Consider the following 25,827-nt stretch of genomic DNA (forward strand, 5'->3'; position numbering starts at 1 on the left):
TGAACACTTGGAAAATAAGCTATTTTTTCATTTACAGATTGTCCGAGCATTGGTTCCATACTCCCCATCTCCCCCCTGCTCGTCAGTTGGAGAAGGAGAAGAAGATGCACATGTGGAGCTCCCCAACAATTCACTATGGGATGATTTACACCAAATTCCTACGGGTTCTAGAAGTAACCCAGAGTTGTACGACGTGGTAGGGAAGTTCCATAGAGAGGTGCAATGGGTTAGGGAAGCGTACCAGAGAAGTATCACAGGTCAGAGAAATCAACCCCGAGATGCATATTGCTCTCGAAAAGCGCCGGGGGGCGCTGGGGGAGCGCCGAAAAAAAAATTTTTTTTTAACACTTTGAAAATAAACGAACAAATTGTCGCCTTCTATGTCATATCTTAGATTATCTTCAGTTGTATTAACCAAATATTATTAAGAAATAATAATCAAAATTTTAAAAACACTAGGGAGGATTTTGAAAGCTTGAGAAATAAGCTATTTTTCACTTGTAGACTGTACTGTTTCCATACTTGCAATCCCCCATTTACTCTTAAGGTTGAGAAGGAGAAGAGCATACACACATGGTGCTCCACGTACATTTAAACGGTGATGAGTTACGCCCAATAACTTGTCATCTTGAGGATTGGGGTGCTGATTTTTTTAAAGTAGATTATAGCACAGTTGAGCAGGGGTACTTACCTTTGATAATTAAAAACACCTTGAAAATTTTAGAGTATTTTACTGGGAACCCTCCAACCACCGATAACCTCTCGACTCCACTTCAAACAACTGAAGTGGAGCATTCGCCAGATATTGTTGAACAGCTTGGGGGAGGGGGTAATATACAAGAGGGGGAGGGCCGTACAACTCTCCCGGACTTTCAGCGGTCCAACAGAATTTTGAATAATATAGTTGTTTTCACAGCAGCGTTTGGTGACCCTTTTAATTCGCTTTTGTGTGGTAATTTTGTCTTTGACCCTGTAGAAATTGTACACAACTATGTAGATAAAATTCGTGCACTTCTGGAGAATCAAATTCAATTGTGGGGAGGTAGGGATTCAATTAAGGTCTCCATTGTTCTAAAGGTTTTTATTTGAATGAGGGAAAAAGCGAAGTTTACTATCATTTTATACATTCCGAGATGCGTTGGGTTTATTCAAATTTAGAAAATTTTGAGGGAGCTTTCATGGATTGGGTCGATCAAATTATAACGCATCTTGAGAACTATAATGAATATGGTAATGGATCTTTAGTTCTGTTTATTGAAAATATTTGCGTAAAGATTGCTAAATTTAATAAAGATTTTTTTTTATGAGGTGGGGCAGGTGGGGGCTCGGAATGTGAGACAATTTTAAATTATAATCATGATCTAGAGGGTGGTCAAGGTGTTCAGAAGATCTGTTTTTGAACAGATCAAAATTGGTTCAGATATGCTGTCCTCATATCAGCATTCTAGCCTCTAACTCGGGACGCAACCAAGACGAATGTAAATTACTGGGCTATACATGGGAAGGAAGGGTCCGATTTCCCAGTGGTAGATTTCTCTTGCTTAGAAGGGACATATCCAGTGACGCTTAGATCCATTGACATTTTTGTCAGGGCTAATGCCCATTTGAATATCGGCGTTACTGTGGTACAATATGAAACAGAATTTGAAGATGGGATTCATTCAAAACAGAAGGGTATGATTGTCCCCGGACGGAGTCCGTCAGTTCATTGGGTCAAACACCGGCCTGTGTTGCGTTACACGCCGCCTCGTCAACCTACTACACTCTGGCATTTTCTTACACCCACTGAACTCAGTCTAGTTGTGAGGGAGGGTAAGAAAAGGGGGACTACGTTTCTACTGTCCAACATGTCTCTATAGATTTTGGACTGAACTAAAGTTACAAAATCACATGAGGCATTGTAGCCAGCATGGCTATCAGACAGTGGAAACGGTTTCTGGGGATAAGACCATTCTACGTTTTAAAAAATTTCAAAAGACCCTTCTCCAGTGCAACAAAATATCTTTAGATTGTGAGGCTAAGCTGGTGGAGGTGAATGACCACAAATATCCAAACCGAGTCAAAGAACACCTGGCTATTTCAGTTTTCTACGCCCACGCGCAAAGAGACAGTTCTAACACCATGCGAGTGTGAGAAATAGTTGAAACATTGGATGAGGGGGAGTGCATGGACAAGGCATTTACTGAACTAAGTGGCACGGCTAATGGTGCTATTTCTGGTTTGGTAAATACCCATTATCCATTGGGGTTTTCTGTAGAGGATCGTCTCGCGATTAAAAATCAAAAAAATATGGGGGGTTTGTAAGGGGGAGTTTAACGCGGAGGGGGATACGGGCACAAAAGCCACACGCGGGGGGAGGGGGAAAGGTAGAGAACAGGACCATGTGTGGCAGGAACTATCCTCGGGGGGTAGTAATTTTAGGGGAGTTGCGCATCAATCGTGTAATTTAAATGTTAGCCAGCAGTTTTTTATACCTGTTTTTATTAATAATTCAAATTATGATTTAAAATTTATTTTACCGGCACGGGCACGTAGGCACAGGGGGGGAGGGGGAGTAGATTGTCCATGGGTAAATAGTTCATTTACCTACAAAATTATTCCCAAATCTGCTGAGAAGTTTTTCCTTCTTTAGCTGAAATGGCAGGCAGTTTATACGGAGCATACGTGTTGGAATAAAATCATGCTTTGAGATTAATTTCGTTTTTCACCCAAGTCATTGATTCAATTGATTCAATTGTAAAACAGCCAAAATTTCTATAGTTTTTCACTGCTTATAAAGAACTTTCCAGACAGTGAAATGTATGATCGGTTGACCTGCAAAGGTATATACGCATACTATTATTACTGTTCTTGCGCACGCTTAAGTGAGGAGAAACTACCTACAATTAAAGCTTTTTTCAAGTCACTGACAAACAGTGAATGCACAGCCGAGGAGTATGAGTTTGCCAAGAAGGTGTGGTCCAAGGGGAATTGTAAAAATGGGTGATATTATTGTAGACTGTACTTGGCCAGTGACGTTCTAACTCTGTTGGATATAGTCTGTAAGAACACAGACCAGATTTATTCAGAGTTCGGGTTAGATATAGGCTACTATTTTTCTACACCCCATTTAGTGATGGATTTAATTTTAAAAATTAGCAGGGAGGAATTAGGCCTAATAACTGATATAGATCAACACCTTTTTGTAGAGCGTTCAAAGAGGGGAGGGTATGTTTTTCATGGGGACCGAATCTTATCAACCGATCCGAGCGGACAAAGCACCTGTGCAAAGTAAAATGCAGTGTTCTTGGACATGAACTCATTGTACCCCTCGGCAATGTCTCACTACTCTTTGCCGTGTGGGAACTATCAATGGCTTGAGAATCCTTGTGAGTTCCCCGACATTACCATCGTCGAGGACAATTGGCCACAAGGATGGTTCTTTGAAGTTGATGGTCACATTCCGCTGGCGCTTCACGACTCAGTCAAAGATTTTGTCTTTCCTTGAATCAATCGACCGGTGAGCAGGGACTCTCTGAGCCCCTACAATCGTTCATTGGTTGAGGATATGGGGATGCACTGGACTCCTCCAAACAGAAACTGATTGCTGATTTGGACCCTAAGGAGAATATCGTTGTTCACCATGTGCTTTTGCACTGGATGGTGAACAACGGTTTCAAGATCACTAAAATACACCGGGTCCTACAGTTCAATCAGCAACCATACTTGAAAACATTTATCGACACTGGTGTCGATAAACGCTCTAGGGCAAATTCAAAGGTGGAGAAGGAAATGTATAAGCTCATTCTAAATTCAGCGTTTGGCAAAATGTGTGAGAGCGTACGGAACAGATCTCGCTGCGACGTCGTGACTGACCCTCTAGAGTGTGCACGAATTATTGCCGACCCCAATTGTACATCGTTCACGAGCATAGAGTCCGGCATGGTTCTTCTACACAGGCGAAAGCGAAATGTGGTACTGAACAAGAATATAGCAGGCGGTAGATCAGTACTCGAAATTTCAAAAAAGCTCATGTTGTCGTTATTTTACAATGTGTGCAAGGTGCAATGGCCACGGGAGGGGGAGGTTCAAGTTTACTATATATTGTAATTTGCCCTAGAGCGTTTATCGACAAAGGTGTCGATAAACGTTTTCAAGTAGGGTCGCTGATTGAACTGTAGGACCCTGTGTATTTTTGTGATCTTGAAGCCATTGCTCACCATCCAGTGCAAAAGCACATGATGAACAACGATATTCTCTTTAGGGTCCAAATCAGCAATCAGTTTCTGTTTAGAGGGGGTCCAGTGCATCCCCATATCCTCAACCAATGAACGATTGTAGGGGCTCAGCGAGTCCCTGCTCACCGGTTGATTGATTCAAGGAAAGACACAATCTTTGACTGAGTCGTGAAGTGCCAGCGGAATGTGACCATCAACCTCAAACAACCATCCCTGCGGCCCATTGTCCTCGACGATGGTAATGTCCGGGAACTCACAAGGATTCTCAAGCCATTGATAGTTCCCACACGGCAAAGAGTAGTGTGACATTGCCGAGGGGTACAATGAGTTCATGTCCAAGAACACTGCATTTGACTTTGCATCGGTGCTTTGTTCGCTCGGATCGGTTGATAAGATTCGGTCCCCATGAAAAACATACCCTCCTCTCTTTGAACGCTCTACAAAAAGGTGTTGGTCTATGTCAGTGATTAGGCCTATTTCCTCCCTGCTAATTTTTAAAATTAAATCCATCACTAAATGGGGTTTAGAAAAATAATAGCCTATATCTAACCCGAACTCTGAATAGATCTGGTCTGTGTTCTTACAGACTATATCCAACAGAGTTAGAACGTCACTGGCCAAGTACAGTCTACAATAATCCCACCCATTTTTACAATCCCCCTTGGACCACACCTTCTTGGCACACTCATACTCCGCGGCTGTGCATTCACTGTTGGTCAGTGAATTGTGAAAAGCTTCAATTGGAGGTAGTTTCTCCTCACTTAAGCGTGCGCCAGAACAGTAATAATCGTATGCATATATACCTTTGCAGGTCAACAGGTCATACATTTCACTGTCTGGAAAGTGCTGTTTAAGCAAGGGAAAGCTATCAAAAGTGTCGCTTTTTTGCACTTGAATCAATTGACTCAATGCCTTGGGGAAAAAACTAAAGGAATCTAAAAACCTAATTTTATTCCAACACGTATGCCCATTATTCACTGCCTGCCATTTCAGCTCAATAAGCAATCAAGTCTCGGTCTATGTGGGAATGATCTCGTATATGCAAGAATTCTTTACCTAGTAAATCTATCCTTCACCTCCATCCTTGTAGCGAAGATCACGTACTGGTCCAATACATTTTAAACCTAACGTTGAGTTATTACTCAAATAATTACTGAAAAACTTCTGGTTAACATTTAAATTAAAAGATTGATGCGCAACTCCTCTAAAATTACTACCCCCCGAGGATATTTCCTGCCACAAATGGTCATGATCTCTAACTTTCCCCCTCCCCCCACGTTTCCCTTTAGTCCCCTTATCCCCCTGCTCTGTAAACTCTCCCTTGCAAACCCAACCGATTTTTTTATTTTTAATTGCAATACAATCCCCTACAGACAAACCCCTCTAATAATTCATAGGCATCAAAAAAGAGAGGTCACAGTTATCTGTGCCACGCATGATAGTAAGTGTCTTGATCATGGCTTCTCCCTCAATAACAGTTTCTACTATTTCTCACAATTGCATGGTGTTAGAATTATCTCTGTATATGTAGGCTTCAGGGCCTGCAATGGCCAGATATTCTTTGACTCGGTTTGGAAATTGGGGGTCATTCACCTCCACCAACTTAGCCTCACAGTCTAAAGATATTTTGTTGCACTGGAGAAGGGTGTTTTGAAATTTTTTAAAACGTAGAATGGTCCTATCCCCAGAAACCGTTTCCACTGTCTGATAGCCGTGGCGGATACAATGCCTCATGTGATTTTGTAACTTTAGTTCAGTCCAAAATCTAGAGAGGCATGTTGGACAGTAGAAACGAGTCCCCCTTTTCTTACCCTCCCTCAGAACTCTACTAATGTCAGTGATAGGGTTAAAATGACCGATTGTGTTCGGTTGACTCGGTGGCGTGTATAGCAACCAAACACATTGTTTAACCTAATCAACTGAGGGGCTCCTAACAGAGAAGACCACCCCCTTCTGTTTAGAACGAGTCCCATCTTCAAATACTGTTTCGTATTGTACCACAGTAACGCCAATATTCAAATGGGCATTAGCCCTGTCAAAAATGTCAATAGATCGAAGCGTTACTGTGTATTTCCCCTCTAAGCAAGAAAAATCTACCACTGGGAAAACGGAGCCTTCCTTCCCATGTATAGCCCAGTGATTTAAATTCGTCTTGGTTGCGTCCCGAGTTAGAGGCTAGAATGCTGATATGAGGAAAGCATATCGGAAACACTTTTGATCTGTTTCAAAACAGATCTTCTGGACACCTTTACAACCCTCTAGATCTGGATTATAATTTAAAACTGTCTCCCTTTCATACCCCCCACCTGCCCCACCTCTTAAAATAAAATCTTTCTTAATTTTACATATATTAACACATAAATTTTAAATAAAAATAACTAGAGAGCCACTACCATTTTCATTATAGTTCTCGAGATGCGCTATAATTTGATCCACCCAATCCATTAAAACACAATCAACATTTTACAAATTCGAATAAACCCCCCGTATCACTGAATTTACATAATTATAATAAACTTCACTTTTCCCCTCAGTTAAATAAAACACTATTAGAACTCGGTAGAAATGAAGTGTCTCAAGACCCCCCCAAACCTTAAGTTTGGTCTCAATACTTTCTAGAATTTTATCTAAATATCTATGCACAATCTATCTAGGATAAAAAACGAATATACAAGAAACATGCGACTAAACATTGTCAACGAACGTCTCAGAGTACACAACTCTATGATTCAAAATTCTGTTTGACAGCTGAAAGTCCGGGCGAGTTGTTCCCCCCTCCCCCTCTTGTATATTACCCCCTCCCCTCCATTGTTCAACAATAACTGGTGACGGTTCCACGTCGAGTGGTTACCGTAGAGTCGAGATTATTGAGGGGGCTGACTGGTTCACTGTTCAGCCCCGTGTAAAAATATAGAAAAAGTTGATGGTGAACTGACTCGTACTAGGTAAGTCCCCCAGTCCAAATATTCTACAATCTACTTTAAAAAAATCACCTAAACAATCATCAATATTAAAAGGAATTTGATGTAAATCATCCCATAGTGAATTGTTGGGGAGCTCCACATGTGCATCTTCTTCTCCTTCTCCAACTGACGAGCAGGGGGGAGATAGGGAGTATGGAACCAGGACAACCTGCAAATGAAAAAATAGCTTATTTTTCAAGTGTTCAAATCATCCCTACTGCTTTTAAAATTTGGATTATTATTGCTTAATAACAATTGGTTAATTCAACTGAAGATAATCTAAGATATGACAAAGAAGGCAACAATTTGTTCGTTTATTTTCAAAGTGTTAAAAAATTTTTTTTTTTAGGCGCTCCCCCCACCGCCCCCCCCGGCGCATTCCTACCCCGTTGCGAACCTCTTTGTTTCTTTCCCGGACTCGGGGTGTATCTCTGTTACACTTTCCCGGGCCCGTGTCGACACTCAATGAAGCTTTCATATCCCATGGTACATCTCGGTGGTAATCCCCTGACCCGCAGGAATTTGGTGTAAATCATCCCATAGTGAATTGTTGGGGAGCTCCACATGTGCATGTTCTTCTCCTTCTCCAACTGACGAGCAGGGGGGAGATGGCGAGTATGGAACCAGGAAAACCTGCAAGTGAAAAAATAGCTTATATTCAATGCTCTCAACAAATCCCCTAATTTTTTTTGTATTTGTTTTTGTTTGGCTAAATAAACTTTTGTTTTCAAAACATATTAAAATCTACTATTTTTAAAGTACGTTAAAACTGGTATCGTTTATTTTCAGTGTTAAAAAATTTTAAGTTTTTGGCGCTCCCCCCAGAGCCCCCCCCTAACCTTGTCCCACAGTCCGTCCCGGAACCCCCGTGTTGCGGCTCGGAACGCTTGGTACCTCTCTGTGGCGCGTCCCTGGCCCCGGGTACATCCCTGGGGCACTTTCCCTCACCCGTGGCGCATCTCTGTGGCACTTCCCTGGACCGTGATACAACTCGATGGCACTTCCCTGGCCCGTGGCGCATCTCTGTGGCGCTTTCCCTGGCCCGTGGCGCATCTCTGTGGCGCATACCGGGCCCATTGCTCTTCTCTGTACCACTTCCCTGATCCGTGGCGTATCCCTGGGATGCTTTCCCTACTCAATGCCACCCCTCAGAGGCACTTTCCGGGCACGTGGCACATCTCTGTGGTACTTCTCGGGCCCGCAGCGCTGCCCTTGATGCTTCTCGGGCCCGTGGCGCATCCCTGTGGCACTTCCCTGACCCGTGGCGCATCCCCTGGCACTTCCCTAACCTTGCCCCCACAGCACTCCCCGGACCCGCGACATATCTTATATTAGTATAAGATATTTACAATCTAAAACATTTCATAGTAGGTTTTGATTTTGTTGAAATAATTCCTCCAAATAAAATTTCATATTAATACTTTTTATCTGCTCTGGGAAAAAAAACATGATTTGAAAAGGATAGCCATCTCCTCTCATGATACACAACTCATTCAGATATAAAGTTTTTTTTTTATATTTGTATAGGCAAGGTGAAGCATTCGTTTATATCGCAATAGAAATTACCAAACCTTATAATGACCAGAATATAGTGCCTTTTTTTTTGGCTTCACTAATCTAATTTAGCAAATGGGTGAAAACATGACATAGTAGATTTTGTTTTTGGTAAAACAATTCATCCAAATAAAATTTAATTTTAATACTCTTTATCTGCTCTGGGGAAAAAACATGATTTGAAAAGGATAGCCATCTCCGCTCATGATATACAACTCATTCAGATATATAGTTTTTTTTTATAATATTTGAAGAGGCAAGGCGAACCATTCTTTTATATCGTACGAGAAACTATCTCAACATTCTATGACCTGAATATAGTGTCTTTTTTGGCTTCACTAATCAAATTTAGCAAAAGGGCGAATGCATGCACTTGACATGATTCAAAATGGAGACCATTATATTTCCGTTGGAGGGAAAAATTCTTTCAATATTCCCACTGAGATATACTTTTACGCAGTGTTCGAAAATGTTGCATGTGGAAAAGGCCTATAATAGTTTGATGAAATTGATAGATATTTCTATATAATAGGTAGGAAAAAAACGCTTACATTTGCATATCCCGGCTGCAGTATTTGAATGCCCGAAGGTCCAGGCGAAACTTGTTGCACCATCGGTGGTGGGCTTTGTGTAGTCGGGGCAGGTAGTCCATAGAAAGCAGTTGTCCATTTACATTTCAGTTTTTGTCCTGATTGTAATGTTGTCTTAACAGATGGTTGTACTTGTTTTAGGGTCGATTCATCGTACTTAATAATGGATAGTCTTTTTTCGTCCACTCTTACTTTCTTGAATGGAGGGGATTGGCATTCTTCACACTTTGCCTTAAAAAGGAAGGGAAAAAGTTAGTATTGAAATAATTTGCCCCTTTTTTTACAGAAAGAAAGTTAGTATCATCATCCATGTAATTTTGTTTAGACAAAGCATTTATCACTAAGAAAGCACAACGTAAAAAATTTCGTTAAATATACTAATTGCATTCTTTTTTTGAATCTGTGAAAGAAGACTCACTGAGCCGTTCAAAAGTCAGCCTAGATTATATATTTATCACACCCCCCGAAAAAAAGCCCAAAGACAATACCCCCCATGGACAATATCCCTGAGAAAAGACCTGGGAAAATACCCCCTCCATCCACCTACAGATATGGTAAAAATTCTATTCAATTTACGCATAATAAAGCACTGCATGTTTTGCTTAATCCCACCCCCCTTACTGTTCACGCGAAAAAACAGTTTGTTTTCACCATAAAATGTTGTCGATGGACTTGTGTCATGGTCCCCTCCCCCTTTCGCAAATGTCCTAAATATATTGTTAGATCTTAATTTGAAAATAACGAGATTTCACTGGTTCTCCAAAAAGAGATTGTATATGCCTGCGCTTAATAAATTGCAAGTGTCTGCATGAAAGCGTTTTAATTTGACAGGAGAAACAGTTCCTTTTGACTTTGGCTGCTGCGTTCGTAAACACACCGGAAAGGGGTGACAGCTAATTATCAGATAATTAAATCGTTGCGAGAAATCTGTAAGTCAAACCATAGCAGACTGTATATTAAGGGAATGACAGAAAGTTGACAGTTGCTTTTAGATAAGATACGGAATTTATCGAAAACAGAATTAAGGTCGTAAACAGAGGGGGAAGGAAGGATGGGGTTTACATAATGAAAAAAGAGCGTATTTTACACTTTTTATCGAGTATAAACATCATATAGGGACGTTTGTATAGGGGGGAGGTGGGGTTTTACCCGAATATAGTAGAGGGTAACCACGGAAAACAATTTTATTTTGAAAATAAAAAATGAAAACAGAACTTACATTGCTAATTGTGGCGACCAAGGCTTCAAGTTCATCAATAATTTCATGTGTTCTATCCATTGTGTTCTGGAACTTTCTGATAATTTAATCACATTGCATGCCCGTTATATTTGAAATCTCAAGGGCGAATTGTTTTGTAACGGGGAAGTAATATGTAAGCACGTCTCTGATTGGCTGAGAAGGAGGAGGTATCCGACTCTCTGATTGGCTGAGAAGGAAACATGTGATCTAACTGTTTCCCATTCCAGGACACCTTGACATTCACCCCTAGCATGCTCTTGTCCAAAAACAACAATAATAAATAAATCCCTCAGGCCTAAAGATTAAAGAAGCCTTAATGTTTCTTAATTCCTTCTTCGTGAATCAACAATTTCCCCGCCGATTATGTAAATCAATTTCTCAGGTTAAGCTAACCAAACAACAATGAAGCCATGTTTGTTTCTTAATTCCCCCATCGTGAATCAATAATTTACCCTAGCGATTATGTAAATAACAGATTAAATAAGCCTTAATGTTTCTTAATTACCTCTTCGTGAATAAAGACTTTCCCCGCCGATTATTTAAATCAAGTTCACAGGTTAGGTTAGCCAAACAACAATGAAGCCATGTTTGTTTCTTACTTCTCCCCTTCGTGACTCAATAATTTCCCCTAACGAGGATGTAAATCAAGTTCTCAGAAATTCGCTCCCCCCTCGAGTCCCAGATCAATAACATTGTTCCCGTTAGAATTCAATGCGCATGTGCAACCTTCGCCCCGGAGCTATTACACATAGAAACATCAAATAAATCGACATTGGAAAAAGAGGTCATTGATCGATTACGTAATCTTTCCCCCTAGGGACTCTATGATCATATTTTTTCATAATTTGCCATGCTCGTGAATCAATAATTCACCAATCGATTATGTAAATCATCCCTCATGTCATTCGCACGTGGCCAAACAACAACAACAACAGATTGATTGACCTTGACACACCCACATTAGACTCGATCGATAATCCTTGAATAAATTATGTCCCGTCAGCATTAAACTAAATTGTAGATGGCAGCAGGGGTGAGGGTCACGAGCTTTAGGGTCACCTCTACTGATGCCTCCAAGTTCCACCGCCCCTAAGATTTTGCATACGGCTGCCTCAGTGGTAATCTATTTATTGTATGGTAATCTTAGTTTATTGTATGTTTTAGATCATTATCATTTGTAAATTCGAAGGATAAACATCTACATCATATTTTAAAAAGTGAGAATGAACTATTCCAAGAAGACTTGCTTACATTATAAAGTTGTGGTAGCTTTGAATGCTGAGAAAGAGAAATATTCGAATTATGAAACAAGTGTTAATGATGATCTTATTGGAAATGTATGTGTGCGCTGTCATGACACTAAGGAGTTATATTCCTTTGGAATACCAAAATATTCAACATTAGTGAAGGTGGATATTCGAGAGTAATATTTCCAGAGATGATAGTACTGGAAGAGAATGTTTGTCCAAAACTCTTAGTCGACGACTAAGGTCAATTTCTCGTTCGTAGTGCGGGTAACACGTTACCCGTTGATACATCATATCGCCATTTTTCTGGTATTAACATTCAAAGAAGAAAAGAAGAAGACATTCATACCAACGTAACAGTATCATAAACCATATTATATCCGGATGCCAAAACTGCAAGCTATGCAAAAACAATTTCACAATAGACAATAAAACCACAAGTAAAATAAAAAGAGCACTAGTAGACCTTATCAAAAAGGGGAATAATGATGATTTAATGAAAAACAAACCGCTTGCAAACGTCACTAGCATGTTCATGGAAAAGGTTAAGGTGAAGTATTTCAAGAAAGCGTTTGCCCATAATAAAGCTATCGTAACACTGAATACAAAGAAATAGAAATATTTGAACAATGAAAGAAGTACTAATGGGGATCTTATCGGAAATGTATGATTACCTTGTAATGGCAGTGAGAGTTTAAATTCCTTTGGAGTACTAAAAAAATTGAGTGGTCATAGTGTTGGAAATGTGAGAGTAACATTTGCCGAAATGATAGTGCTCAAAGAGAGTGCTAGTCTAAAACTTTTAGTTCAGACGAAAGTAAACTTCTTGCTACCCTTGCTGGTAACACATTACCCTTTAAAAGATCCTATCACCATCTTTCTGGCATTGCCATTCAAAAGACAACAATAAGTTGAAGACAGGTATACCGCTGTAACAGTATCATAAGTCATATCATATCCAAGTTTCAAAACTTCGACCTATATAAAAATAATGTCGTGGTAGACAATGAAACCGCAGTTAAAAAAAGGTCTTTGAAAGAAAATATCACCATGAAATATAAGATGAATTGATGAAAAAATGCATCAGTAAGAGTACTGCTACCATCATGGGTCTACCAACAGATGCAGTCCGTGAATCCGGTATTATCAAAAATGGTATGACGAGGCTGTTAGAAAATATGTATACCCCAAAAATGGAATTATGTCACATCTGAAGAGAAAACAAGACGAACTATTTGATAAATAGATTTAAGGTGTTCATTTTTATGATGATATTCAACACAAAATTAATCCAATAAAAATATTTTTTGCATTAATTTTTCTTGTTTCCAGTATTTTTAGGCTACGCTATCAAGTCCAGGAGAAATTCAGAATCGAAGTTTAACACTTCTTTCTCTTATTTGAAAAAAAAAATCAAAATCGAACCTTAACATTTATTCTCTTCTAAGGAAAAATTTAGAATTGAACTTGAATTTTCTTCTTTAAAGAAAGTCAGAACTGAAGTGTAACTTTTTCTCTTCATTGAAAAACTTAAGAATCGAAGTTGAACATTTTTTCTCTTTATTGGAAAAAAATTCAGAATAGAACATTAAAATTTTTCTCTTAAATGGAAAATTCAGATGAGAACATGAAATTTTTCTTCTTTGAAATATTCAGAAAATTCAAAACTTAAATAGAACGTTTATCTTCTTTGGGGGAACTCAGAACTGAAGTGTAACTTTTTCGAAACCAAAACAAATCGCGCGAGGTTGCACCATAATGACATGTAAAAATTAGTTAACTACTTTTAAGTTAGGTTTATTTAGGCTAGGCTAGTATGACCGGCCATGCTAAACATTCTAACCATGAAAAAATTTACACTTCAGTTCTGAGTTCCCCCAAAGAAGAAATAAGTACCACTTAAGTTCTGAATTTTCTGATTTTTTCAAAGAATAAAAAAGTTCAAGTTCTCTTCTGAATTTTTCCATAGAAGAGAAAACGTGTTAACGCCTCTACTAAATTTTTCCATAAAATAGAAAATGTTATTGTTCGATTCGGAATTTTTCCAATGAAGAGAAAAAGTGTTAAACTTCGATTCTGAATTTTTTCCAAAGCAGAAAAAAAGTTACACCAGTTTGACTTTCCTCAAAGAAGAAAAAATTCCAGTTCAATTCTGAACTTTGTCATAGAAGAGGAAAAGTGTTAACGCCTTTACTGAATTTTGCCATAAAAGAGGAAAATGTTTAATGTTCGATTCTGAATTTTTTCCAGCGAATAGAAAAAAAATGTTAAACTTAAATTCTGAATTTTTACCGAAGAAGAGAAAAAGTTCCATTTCAGTTCTGACTTTCCTCAAAGAAAAAATTCAATTTCAATTCTGTATGTTTCCATAGAAGAGAAAAAATCTTAGGGTTCTCTTCTGAATTTTTTCATAGAAAAAAATTTTAATTTTCAATTCTGAATTTTTTCCATTGAAGAGAAAAAAAAAGTTAAACTTCGATTCTGAATTTTTCCGAAAAAGAGAAAAATTTACACTTAAGTTCTGAATTTACTCCAAGAAGAAAAAGTTCCAGTTCAATTCTGAAATTTTCCATAGAAGAGAAAAAATGTTAAGATTTGATTCTGAATTTTTTCAAAGAATAGAACTTTGCCTGAACTTTGCCATATCTGAACTTTGCCATAGAAGAAGAAAGGTGTTAACACCTCTACTGAATTTTGCCATAAAAGAGGAAAATGTTTAATGTTCGATTCTGAATTTTCTCCAACAAATAGAAAAAAATATTAAACTTCAGTTCTGAATTTTTACCGAAGAAGAGAAAAAGTTACACTTCAGTTCTGACTTTCCTCAAAGAAGAAAATTCCGGTTTAATTCTGTATGTTTCCATAGAAGAGAAAAAATGTTAGGGTTCTCTTCTGAATTTTTTCATAGAAGAAAAAATATTAATTTTCAATGCTGAATTTTTTCCATTGAAGAGAGAAAAAAGTTAAACTTCGATTCTGAATTTTTTCGAAAAAGAGAAAAAGTTACACTTAAGTTCTGAATTTCGTCCAAGAAGAAAAAGTTCCAGTTCAATTCTGAAATTTTCTATAGAAGAGAAAAAATGTTAAACTTTGATTCTGAATTCCCCGAGGAGTTGATAGTGTACCCTAGAAATAGTGGAAACAAGACAAAGTAATGCAACAAGATATTTTTATTGGAATAATTACGTGTTGAATATCATCATAAAAATGATCACCTTAAATCTACTCGTAAAATAATTCATCATGTTTTCTCTTTAGATATTACATATTTTCATTTTGGGTGCATACACAACTTTTAACAACCTCGTCATACATTTCATTGTCCATAGTACGGGTGACTTCATGCACTGCATCTATTGGTAAACCCATGACGGTAGCAGTAACGTCAGCTGATACATTGTTTTCCATCAATTTATCTTTAAATTCCATGTTGATATTGTCTTTAAAAGCCTTTTTTATTTTACTTGCGGTTTTGTTGTCTATTACGACATTATTTTTACACAGGTTTCAATTTTGAAACTTGGATATGATATGACTTATGATACTGTTACAGCGGTATGCCCGTCTTTTTCTACTTGTCTGCTTTTGAATGGTAATGCCAGAAAGATGGTGATAGGATCTATCAATATGTTACCAGCAAGACCAGCAAGAGTAGCAAGAAGTTTACCTTCGTCGTCCACTAAAAGTTTTAGACTAACATTATCTTCGAGCACTATCATCTCGAGAAATGTTACTCTCGCATATCCAACACTATGACCATTGAATTTTTTCAGTATTCCAAATGAATTTCAGCCCTCAATGTCAAAATAATGCAAGCATACATTTCCGATACAATCCCCTTTAGTACTTGTTTCCTAGTTCAAATGTTTCTTTTTCTCGTTATTCATTGCTACAGTAAATTTATTGTGTATGCACGCTTTCTTGAGATACTTTACCTTCACCTTTTCCATGATTGTGCTAGTGACTTTTGCCCGGGGTTTGTTCTCCATTGAATCATCTTTAATACCCTTGTTATTAATATCTACCAGTGCTCTTTTTATTTTACTTGCGGTTTCATTCTCTTTTATGGCATTATTTTTTTACTTGTTACCCGCACTACGAGCAAGAAGTTGACCTTCGTTGTTAACTAAAAGTTTTAGACAATCATTCTCTTTGAGCACTATCAACTCTGGAAATGTTACTCTCGTATATCCACCTTCACTAATGTTGAATTGTTTTGGTATTCCAGAGGAATGTAACTCCTTACTGTCATGAGAGTGCAGACATGCATTTCCAATAAGGTCGTCATTAAAACTTGTTTCATAATCAAAATATTTCTCTTTCTCAGCATTCAATGCTATTATAACTTTATCATGTAGGCACGTATTCTTGGAATCTTTCATTCTCACTTTTTAAAATATGATGTAGATGTTTATCTTTCCAAGTTACAAATGACACTGATTGAAAACATACAAAAAACTAACTAATTTTGATAACAAACCATAGATTACCATTGAGGCAGCCGCATACAAAATCTGTGGGGTGGTGGAACTTAAAAGCATCATGAAAGGGTTGACTTGCGAAAATCAGAATCAATGGGTTAAATGTATAAGTTGTAAAAATAAATGTCTGAAAATGTCTTGGGGTGAAGAGGGGGGGAGGAGCACACGGAGCAGTAATAGTGTGGCATAGGTTGGAAATTGTTGTACAATAAAAGCAATTAAGAATATATCCATTGGGGTATTCAAGCGTTAGAAAACGCTTAAAAGGATGATGGCGGGTGTTGTAGGGTGTCACCATGCTGTCAATTCTAATAAGACCAATGGAAAAATAGAGTAGGCTTGTACAGGAAATGTTTTAAATTCTCTGTGTCGGGAATTGCTTGGGGTATCACATTCTTGCAATGAAATGACAAGTTTCCGCTGTTCAAATAAAAATAACAGTGCTTAATGTAAATTTATAACCTTTTTTTTGGAGGGAAAAGGTTAAAAATGTCCTTGGAGATGATGAGGGAGGGATGTCATGTGGTCGGCGGGAGGGGGGGGGCGGCCGCGTAATGCCACTATGCCGTTAATTGCTTAGATTAACATATTATACAGGTTAAAAGTTAAGGTGGATGTGTTAAACAGATTTTCCGGCGGTGTGGTGACTGAAATCGGACGTGCACTCAAATAAGTGATGCATTTTCATTAAAAGCTCTTAATATGACTTAAATTTAGCTTTAATATCAACCCCGCCCTCTGGAAATGCTTGCTAAGGGAATGAGGGAATTCAAAAATTCACATTTAATTTTTTCATAATAGAAAATGAGAATGATACAGATATTTTAATCGTGACTTTTACAATTAGAAAAATAATGTTTGTAGTAACACTTTTCTTTTTTTCTGACTTTGAATTTTTGGACGGAAATTTTTTCACATTTTTTTAATTATTTTTTTATTTATGCGGCTGTTTTAGTGGTACTCTATGGCTACTCATCGACACAACATAGTTTAGTATATATTTTCAATCAGTATGTTTGTACACTGCAATGATACACTTTTACATCATATATAAAAAAATAAGTTTTCTATTTGTAGTAGCAAGTTTGATTTTCTTGAAAAAGGGGGAAAACACCATCGAAGGGTGCAAGGGCTTTTGATAAACGTTACAGAATCAAATACTTTTTTTTATTTATTCCGCTGTTTCAAAGGTACTCTATGGTTGGTCATATTTCTCTATGTCTTGTACAATGACTTTTGAAATTATAGAGTGTATAATTGGTATTTTTGAAAATATCTTCACAAGCTTGCTTTAATTAGATACTATTGACATCTTGCTTAAGTAGTTTATTTTATTTCTTTTTTTATTTGTCTATCTTTTGTACAAGGACTTTTGAAAAGATCCTCATAGTCTTGTTTTTATTAGATACTATTGACGTTTCATCTCAATAGTTTGTTTTATTCAGTTTTTATTTTTCTATGTTTTGTAAAAGGACTTCTGAAACTATTGAAGGTATAATCAGCATTTTTGAAAAGATCTTCATAAGCTTGCTTTTATTCAATACTATTGACGTCTTACTTCAGTAGTTTGTTTTATTCATGTTTATATTTTTCTATGTACATTGTCTATAGAAATTATATAAGGTGTAATGAGTATTTTTGTACAAACCTTTTTAAGTTTGATTTTATTATATACTATTGACGTCTTACTTAAGTGGTAGTTTGTTTTATCTCTGTTTTTGTTTTTCTAAGTTTTGCACAAGGACTTTTGTAAGTATTGAAGACGTAATGAGTATTTCTGAAAAGCTCCTCGATGCTATTAATGTTTTATATCAGTAGTTTTCTTTGTTTCTGTTTTTATTTTTCTATGTTTTTACAATGACTTTTGAAATTGCTGAAGGTATAATCAGTATTTTTGAAAAGATCGTCATAAGCTTAATTTTATTCGATACTATTCACGTGTGACTTCAGTAGTGTGCTTTATTTCTGTTTTTATTTTTCTGTTTTGTACAATGACTTTTGAAAACTTTGTAAGTTACAATCAGTATTTTTCTAGAAATACTCATGACCTTGATTTCACTGTATACTATTGTCATATTATTTCAGTGATAGCCTGTTTTAGCTCTTTTTTGTTTTTCTAAGTTTCTCCTATTGATTTCTTTATGTATTGAAGGTATAATCAATATTTTTGAAAAGATCTTCACGAGATTGCTTTTATTAGATAATATTGACGTCTTAATTCAGTGTTTTTTTTATTTCTGTTGCTATTTTTCTATGTTTTTACAATGACTTTTGAAATTATTAAACATATAATCAGTATTTTTGAAAAGATCCTCGTAAGCTTGATTTTATTGGATACCATTGACTTCATACTTCAGTGGTATTTTGTTTTATCCATTTGTATATTTTTCTAGGTTTTCTACAATGACTTCTGAAAGTATTGAAGGTGTTATGAGTCTTTTTGAAAAGATCCAGATAAGTTTGCTTTTACTCAATGCTATTGACGTCTTACTTCAGTAGTTTTTTATTTTTGTTTTTATTATTCTATGTTATTTACAGGGACTTTTGAAGTTACTGAGGGTATAATCGGTATTTTTGTAAAGATCCTCATAAACTTGCTTTTATTAGATACTATTGACGTGTTACTTCAGTAGTTTGTTTCATTTCTTTTTTTTTTTTCTAAGTTTTGTACAAGGACTTTTGAAATAATTCTCATAAGCTTGCTTTTATTAGATACTATTGACGTCTTACCTCACAAGGTTTCTTTTTTTCTGTTTATATTTTTCTATGTTTTGTACAATGAATTCTCAAATTATTGAAGGTATAATCAGTATTTTTGAAAATAACTTCATAAGCTTGCTTTTATTCGACAATATTGACGTCTCACTTCAGTAGTTTGCTTTATTTTTGTTTTTATTTTTCTATTTTTTGTACAAGAACTGTTGAAATTATTGGAGGCATAATCATTATTTTTGAAAAGATCCTCATAAGCTTGCTTTTATTCGATACTATTGGCGTCTTACTTCAGTTGTTTGTGTTTTTAGTTTTTATGTTTTCTATGTTTAATACATGGCCTTTTGAAATTCTTGAAGCTCGCTTTTATTAGATATTAAATAAAAAAACAAGGTTTTTAAACTGAAAGTAAGGAGCGACATTAAAACTTAAAATGAACAGAAATTATTCCGTATATGAAAGGGGCTGTCCCCTCCTCAACGCTTCGCTCTTTACGCTAAAGTTTTTTATTGTTTTAAAAAATAAAGTTGTGAGACAGAGTCAAACTTTAGCGTAAAGAGCGAGGCGTTGAGGAGGGGACAGCCCCGTTGAGGAGGGATACGCTGAATCTGACGGTGTGATTTTCATTAAAATTCTTTCACTTGTAGGGGATGTTTCCTCCCTCTTTAAAAAATTGGGTAAATTTTCTCAGGCTCGTAGCCTTTGATGAGTAATACTAAACTTAATAAAATTTATATATTTAGAATCAGCATTATAAACACATTCTTTTGATACATTTATCGCTTGTTTTTTTTTATTGTTTTTTTTTATTACGTATATGTTATTACGTATATGAGGGGTTCTCCCCCTAGTCAATACCCCGCACTTTACGTTAAAAGTTAAAAAAAAATTTTGATTCACAAACCCCTGAATCACAAAGGCCGCTTAATTAGAATAGATAGCTCTTTTGAAAGGACTAAAAAAACTGTAGCGTAAAGAGCGAGGTATTTACTGGGGGGAGAGCCCCCTCACATACGTTTTAATTTTTGTTCGTTTCAAGTTCTAATGTTGCTTCTTACTTTCATTGAAAAAACTTGTTTTTTTTATTTAATTTCTGATCGTTTTTTAAATAATGCTTGGAAATCCGGCGCCCCCTTCATAGAAATGTCTCTTACCCCGAAGAAACATCCTCCACGGAAAGATTTTCCAGAGTAATCCCCTTCTCTAGCCCCCCCCCCTCCAGAAAAAAAATCCTTCCTGAAAATGTCTGTATACTTCCCTATAACCAATAAATAATGCTGGCAAGTCCGGCGCCCCCTTCATGGCAATTTCCCTTCCCGTATGAAAACTTTCTTCATGGACAGATCCTCCAACAGATCCTTCTAGAGTTTCGGTTACCATTGAGCCGGGTCGCTCCTTACTTACAGTTCGTTACCACGAACTGTTTGACTATCGTCGTCTTACTTCAATAATTCATTTTATTTCTGTTTTTATTTTTCTAAGTCTATTAAAAGGACTTTTGAAGTTATTGAACGTATAATTAGTATTTTTTAAAAAGATCCCGATAGACTTGCCTATATTGGACGCTGTTAGAATAGTACATCTGAAGTTTGCTTCACTTCTTTTTTTATTTTCTAAGTCTTGTACAAGGACTTTTGAAGTTATTGAAGTCGTAAAGAGTATTTTTTAAAAAGGTACTGATTAGCTTGCTTTTATTAGATACTCTAGACGTTATACTTCAGTGGTGATAGTCCGTTTTATTTCTGTTTTATTTTTCTATGTTTCATACAAGGACTTTAAAAATTATTGAAGGTATAATCAGCATTTTTGAAAAGATCCTCGTAAGTTTGTTTTTATTCAATACTAAAAATAGTGATTATACCTTCAATAGTTTCAAAATTCATTGTACAAAAAAATAGAGATAAAACAAACTAATGAAATAAGACGTCAATAGTATCGAATAAAGGCAAGCTTATTAGGATCTTTTCAGAAATACTGACTACATCTTAAATAATTTCAAAACTCATTGTACACAATATAAAAAACAAAAACAGAAATAAAACAGACTCCTTAAGTAAGAGGCTTCTTAAAATAAAACAGACTTCTTAAGTAAGAGGTTCTGTTTTATTTTAATTTATTGTAATTTCTGTATATTGTAATACAATTATTTTAATAATTGTAATTATTGTTAATTTATTCTTATTTCAGTAGTAGTGGTATCGAATAAAAAGTTTATTTATTGTAATTTCTGCATGTTTTGGGAGCCATTTATTTATCGATGCTGATTTGTGGTAGTTTTGCGCTTGGTAGATTGGTAGATTTTATTTTTTGCTCATTTTGGCTTAATTGAGTTCTTTACGTTTCTTTTAAAAACCGGAGATTCGTCATAAACAATAAATCTAAAAACACAGACTTTTTTAAATAAAATTTTTATTCATTTAGAAAATTTACAAGATTCTTAAAGCAGAGAAAAAAGCAGTTAAAAATCAAGACAAACGGAAAACAAACAGCGAAATAAAGGCTTAAAAAGGATCTTCATATAAGGAAAAATAACCGTGCATTATAGAAAGGCGAAGGTCCTAGCAGGCAATTCCAGAGGGGGATGTTATAAGAGTTAAATTTAATCCCTATTAAGATAGTTTGAGAGCTTTTAATAAAAATGCCACATTTCTTTGAGTCAAGACTATGAATATTTCACAATACCGTGACAATATTTCAAAAGTCGATTGACCTAGCTTCACTTCTTTGCTGTGTTCTGTATAATACCCAAGTACCGCGTGTGGAGTTTCGGCAATAAAAATAATCTTTAGCATTGGAGTATGCACAAAGTTGAAAATAATAAACCCGTAGGCGCTGAGAAAAGAATTTTAATACAGAAATCCAAAACAATCCTTAGAAACCCTTAGAAATCAAGTAGTGAGGTGATTATGGATTTTAACCATCAAGTTCCCCAACCACAAAGGACCCTAGCCACCAAGGACCTTGAACTCCAAGGGTTCCCTCCCCCTCCCCCAACCTCCAAAACCTCCCACAACTTTTTAACTCCCCTCCCATTTTTTTTTTACTTTTTTTGAATTTTTGTTTTTCCTATTTTTTTTTTAATATAGAATATTTTTTAAACTTTTTCGGATGTCTTAGAATGACATGAAATATACTTAAAACAAAAAATCACCTTTAATATTTTCGTAGTACAAAAAAGAAGAATGATATAGATATGTTAGTCGTGACTTTTATTATTAGAAAAATACTATTATTAGTAAAGCTTTTCTTTTTTTCTGACTTGGAATTTTTGGGATGGAAATTTTTAAACTTTTTTCAATTATGTTTTTCATTTATGCGGCTGTTTTACTGGTAATCTATGGCTACTCATCGACACAACATAGTTTGTTATATATTTTCAAACAGTATTTTTGTGCATTGGAAGAATACACACTTGTCTCATATTAAAAAAAAGTTTTCTATTCTATGGAAGCAAATTAGAAAAAAGGAGAAAACACCCTCAAAGGGTGCAAGGGGTCTTGATAAAAGTTATAGCATCAAATATTTATTTATTTTTTATTTGTTCGGCTGTTTCAAAGGTACTCTATGGTTGCTCACATTTTGCTATGTTTTGTACAATGATTTTTGAAATTATTGAGGGTGTAATGGGTATTTTTGAAAAGATCCTAATAAGCTTGCTTCTATTAGATACTATTGACGTCTTATTTCAGTAGTACGACGTCTTTTTAGGACATTAAATCTCGGGTTCAGTATTCCATACAACTATTGGCCCAAATACCTGTCTGGTTTGGCCCAGAAAACAGTCTGGTAGGTTTGGTATGGTTGAAATATATGCCTCATTACTGGTATTTTCGTTAAAAGCTCTTAATATGGCTCCACAAAAGATGCATCTTTTTGTTCAAAATATCAATAAACATCCGTCACAGTCTTACGACAACGGAAACAGGTGGTCGAAAGTGCAAGACCAGGAGAACACATGTGTTGAATCTCTAAGCGTTTTAACTTTGGCATGAAACGGTTAGAAGCCAAATGCAGGAAAAATAGTGTTATTATCAGAAGCTGATGATGTTTCATTAGCCTTATTCGTTGGAGATTCTTATTGTCTTGTAATGGGTTATCATGTAGAAAGTATTTTGGAATACAGGATTTTAGAAATAGCCTGCTGGTCCAGATGATTAATGCGTTGTTCCATTGCATGTAAATGGTCTTTCGAGTCATAACGAGTGCAAAAATCATTAGAATATAATGGTCTAATGAGAAAAAATGCATTGAAAGAAACATAAGTGTTATGGTGAATGAACGGCTTGAAAGAAAAAAAAACGCGTTGTATGTTTCGACAAAAAATGAAATCTCAAAAAAGGATTATGTGACAGTGATGTGTGCCCTGACATTGCATAAGATGTGCGCTGTCATTACGTGAGACGTGCGCTGACACTACGTAATATGCACTTGCATCTCTTAGTCCCCTCCCTGTGACGTAACAAACACCTGCTTGCCGTAAGAAACAGGGACCGGTTGTATTCCAGAGGTACTGTCCGGTGTAAAAAAAGGGCAGCGGTGGAATCCTATGGGAATCTGCTATGGGCCTTGTGGAAGTAATTATGCCCCCAGTACTGACTCATTGAATTCTTATTAGAATTATGATCTGTATCATCCTATTTTCTGCAAAAATAAATCAGCTATTTATTAGATCAACTCAAAAAATTGAAAAGGTAGAAGTACTTATGATAATGAAAACACTTCTTAATTTGAAACTCTTATAACAAACAGAAAATGCAGAATACATTCAAATTACCTCAAAAAGTCCATACCGTTTCCCCTCAAAATGTTTTATAAGGTTCAAAACAGGTGAATTAAAATCTGGTAATTTTTCATTTTTGACAAACTAAGGGTGCCTTCTATAATCTAGAAAATTAAGTAAGCGTTTCAAAGAGACCAGACAAAGAGATCAGTACTGGCTATTTGGGACCTGGATGTGCTTCTCGAAGGTCTTGCAACTGCAGGAAAGAGGATAGGATGTCTGAGAGCGCAATGAAGGATTTGGGCATTGGATTTAATAATTATTAAATTTTCGTGTGAAAAGATCTATCCAAGTTGTATTACCCTACACCAAAAAAAAATGAGAGTTACAAAGTGTCTCAAATAACTTTTACAAATGAAATAAAACAGAAAAATAGATATATATTTTTTTCATCTACAAGGGCTTGCACCATTACAGTAGGCTATCTTTAGATAAATTGGACAATCTTAATTTCATTTTTTTTTGTTAGTGTGTTTTAAAGTAATTTTCTTTTTGAACCCACCTAGTTTGTGTCTTCAGTCAAAGTCTATTTGTCTTGAAACTGTACATTTAGGTCATAAACCCGAGTTGTAGTCTAAGAAACATAATTTGGGAATTACTTCAGTGAACATTTTCAAACTGGAAAAATCGAAGACAGTGAAAAACTAATTTTTAGACAGAGTTTTACTTTTTAAATGAAGCTGGGTTCTTTTCCTCTAATTGGGAGAATATTCGAGAATATCATATCTTCTTTTTAAAACATATTCAATTTTCACAGGAAATCTTATGGAACAAAGTTTATACAAGAAGAAGCAGATTCTGAGGTAGCAGATGATTTTGTCAATATTGAAGCTGAGTACAATATTGCTATCGAGAAGCTTGAGGTTCACAAAAACAAAATCTTGGATGTTAATAAGGATGACTGGCACGTGCACTATAGTGAGTAAGTGATTTTGTTATATCTTTTTTACGTCTTAGGCTTATCAGTCTAGTTAGGGAGCCACCGACAAGTTTGACATAGTTGGTTGACCAAAGAATATCAGAAGATCTCACAAAAAAGGGTTATTCGATAGTGTCGGTAATAGCAAGGGCAATATGCAACCGTCTGATTGTGGAGATAGCTATACTAACTGGCAAACGTAAAAAAACACGTAGATTTTGGATAAAATGGTTCAACATAGAAAGAGCATTCAATTATTTCCTACTATACGCACAAAGTAAATCACAAGCTTGAATTCCAGCGTGAACTATTTTTTGGTAGTAATGCTCACTCATTACAGAGGGACTACACCAGCTGGAACCGACTTAAGAACAGACACTTATATAGCAGGTTTAACCTCCTGAAATACCCATCAAATTCTAGGACGTAGGCTTGGCATGAAACTCGAAAGCAGTATGGGTAGCAAGGACATCACCTCTCGTTTTCAAGAGATTCTACCTAAAAAATGGATATTTTTAGTTCAGAATCCCCTTAGGCCTTAAAAAGCCACATTTCTTCTGAAAATTCATTAGCCAAATTCATATTTGTTTATGATCTATTTGGCAGCCGTGGAAAAGTTGATACATAATTTGTTTTCGTCTATTTTTATCAGCTGTACTGAACTTGCGGCAACATTAAATAAGGTGGAAACATCCTTATAATTTTACTTTATACTAATCAACAGGAATAAGATGACTACACTATTTGTCGGGCCAGAATATGATTCTGTTTTCCGCCTATTGGAGAGCTGAAGAAAAAATTCTCGGAAGATTAGGATATTGTATTCTTCTTGATAATCAGTTTAAAATCTTTGTTGCTTACAGGAACGTATTCAATACTTGCTCACTCGGGCGACAGTAAAATTGAACTGGGACACCACTATCTCGAATAAAATAAACAAAAACTAATAAGCAGTATCAAGCAAAAGAAACACTATAAAATAGATATAAACTATGCAATATAATTGAAATTCCGTAGCTAAAGCCCAATGACCTGATGAAACAACCGTGACTCGTGGGTTACGGTTGAGATCGAAAAAAATCAACTATGTCAGTCATAATGGACTCAAACCTTCAAAAGACCAG

General features: G+C 36.1%; 1 protein-coding gene across 1 annotated transcript in view; it reads left to right on the forward strand.

Annotated features, from left to right (window-relative positions):
* The window catches only part of LOC148946191 (uncharacterized), a 389,952-nt gene that overhangs the window by 268,995 nt on the left and 95,130 nt on the right, over nt 1-25,827 (forward strand). Inside the window, exon 9 of the mRNA XM_089097629.1 lies at nt 24,542-24,706. Coding sequence (XP_088953755.1) covers nt 24,542-24,706 — 165 coding nt within the window. The remainder of the gene's footprint in view (nt 1-24,541; nt 24,707-25,827) is intronic.

Source organism: Artemia sp. Qi Xiang Cuo, chromosome 12, assembly GCF_049724085.1.
Source record: "Artemia sp. Qi Xiang Cuo chromosome 12, ASM4972408v1, whole genome shotgun sequence".
NCBI classification, from domain to species: Eukaryota; Metazoa; Arthropoda; class Branchiopoda; order Anostraca; family Artemiidae; genus Artemia; species Artemia sp. Qi Xiang Cuo.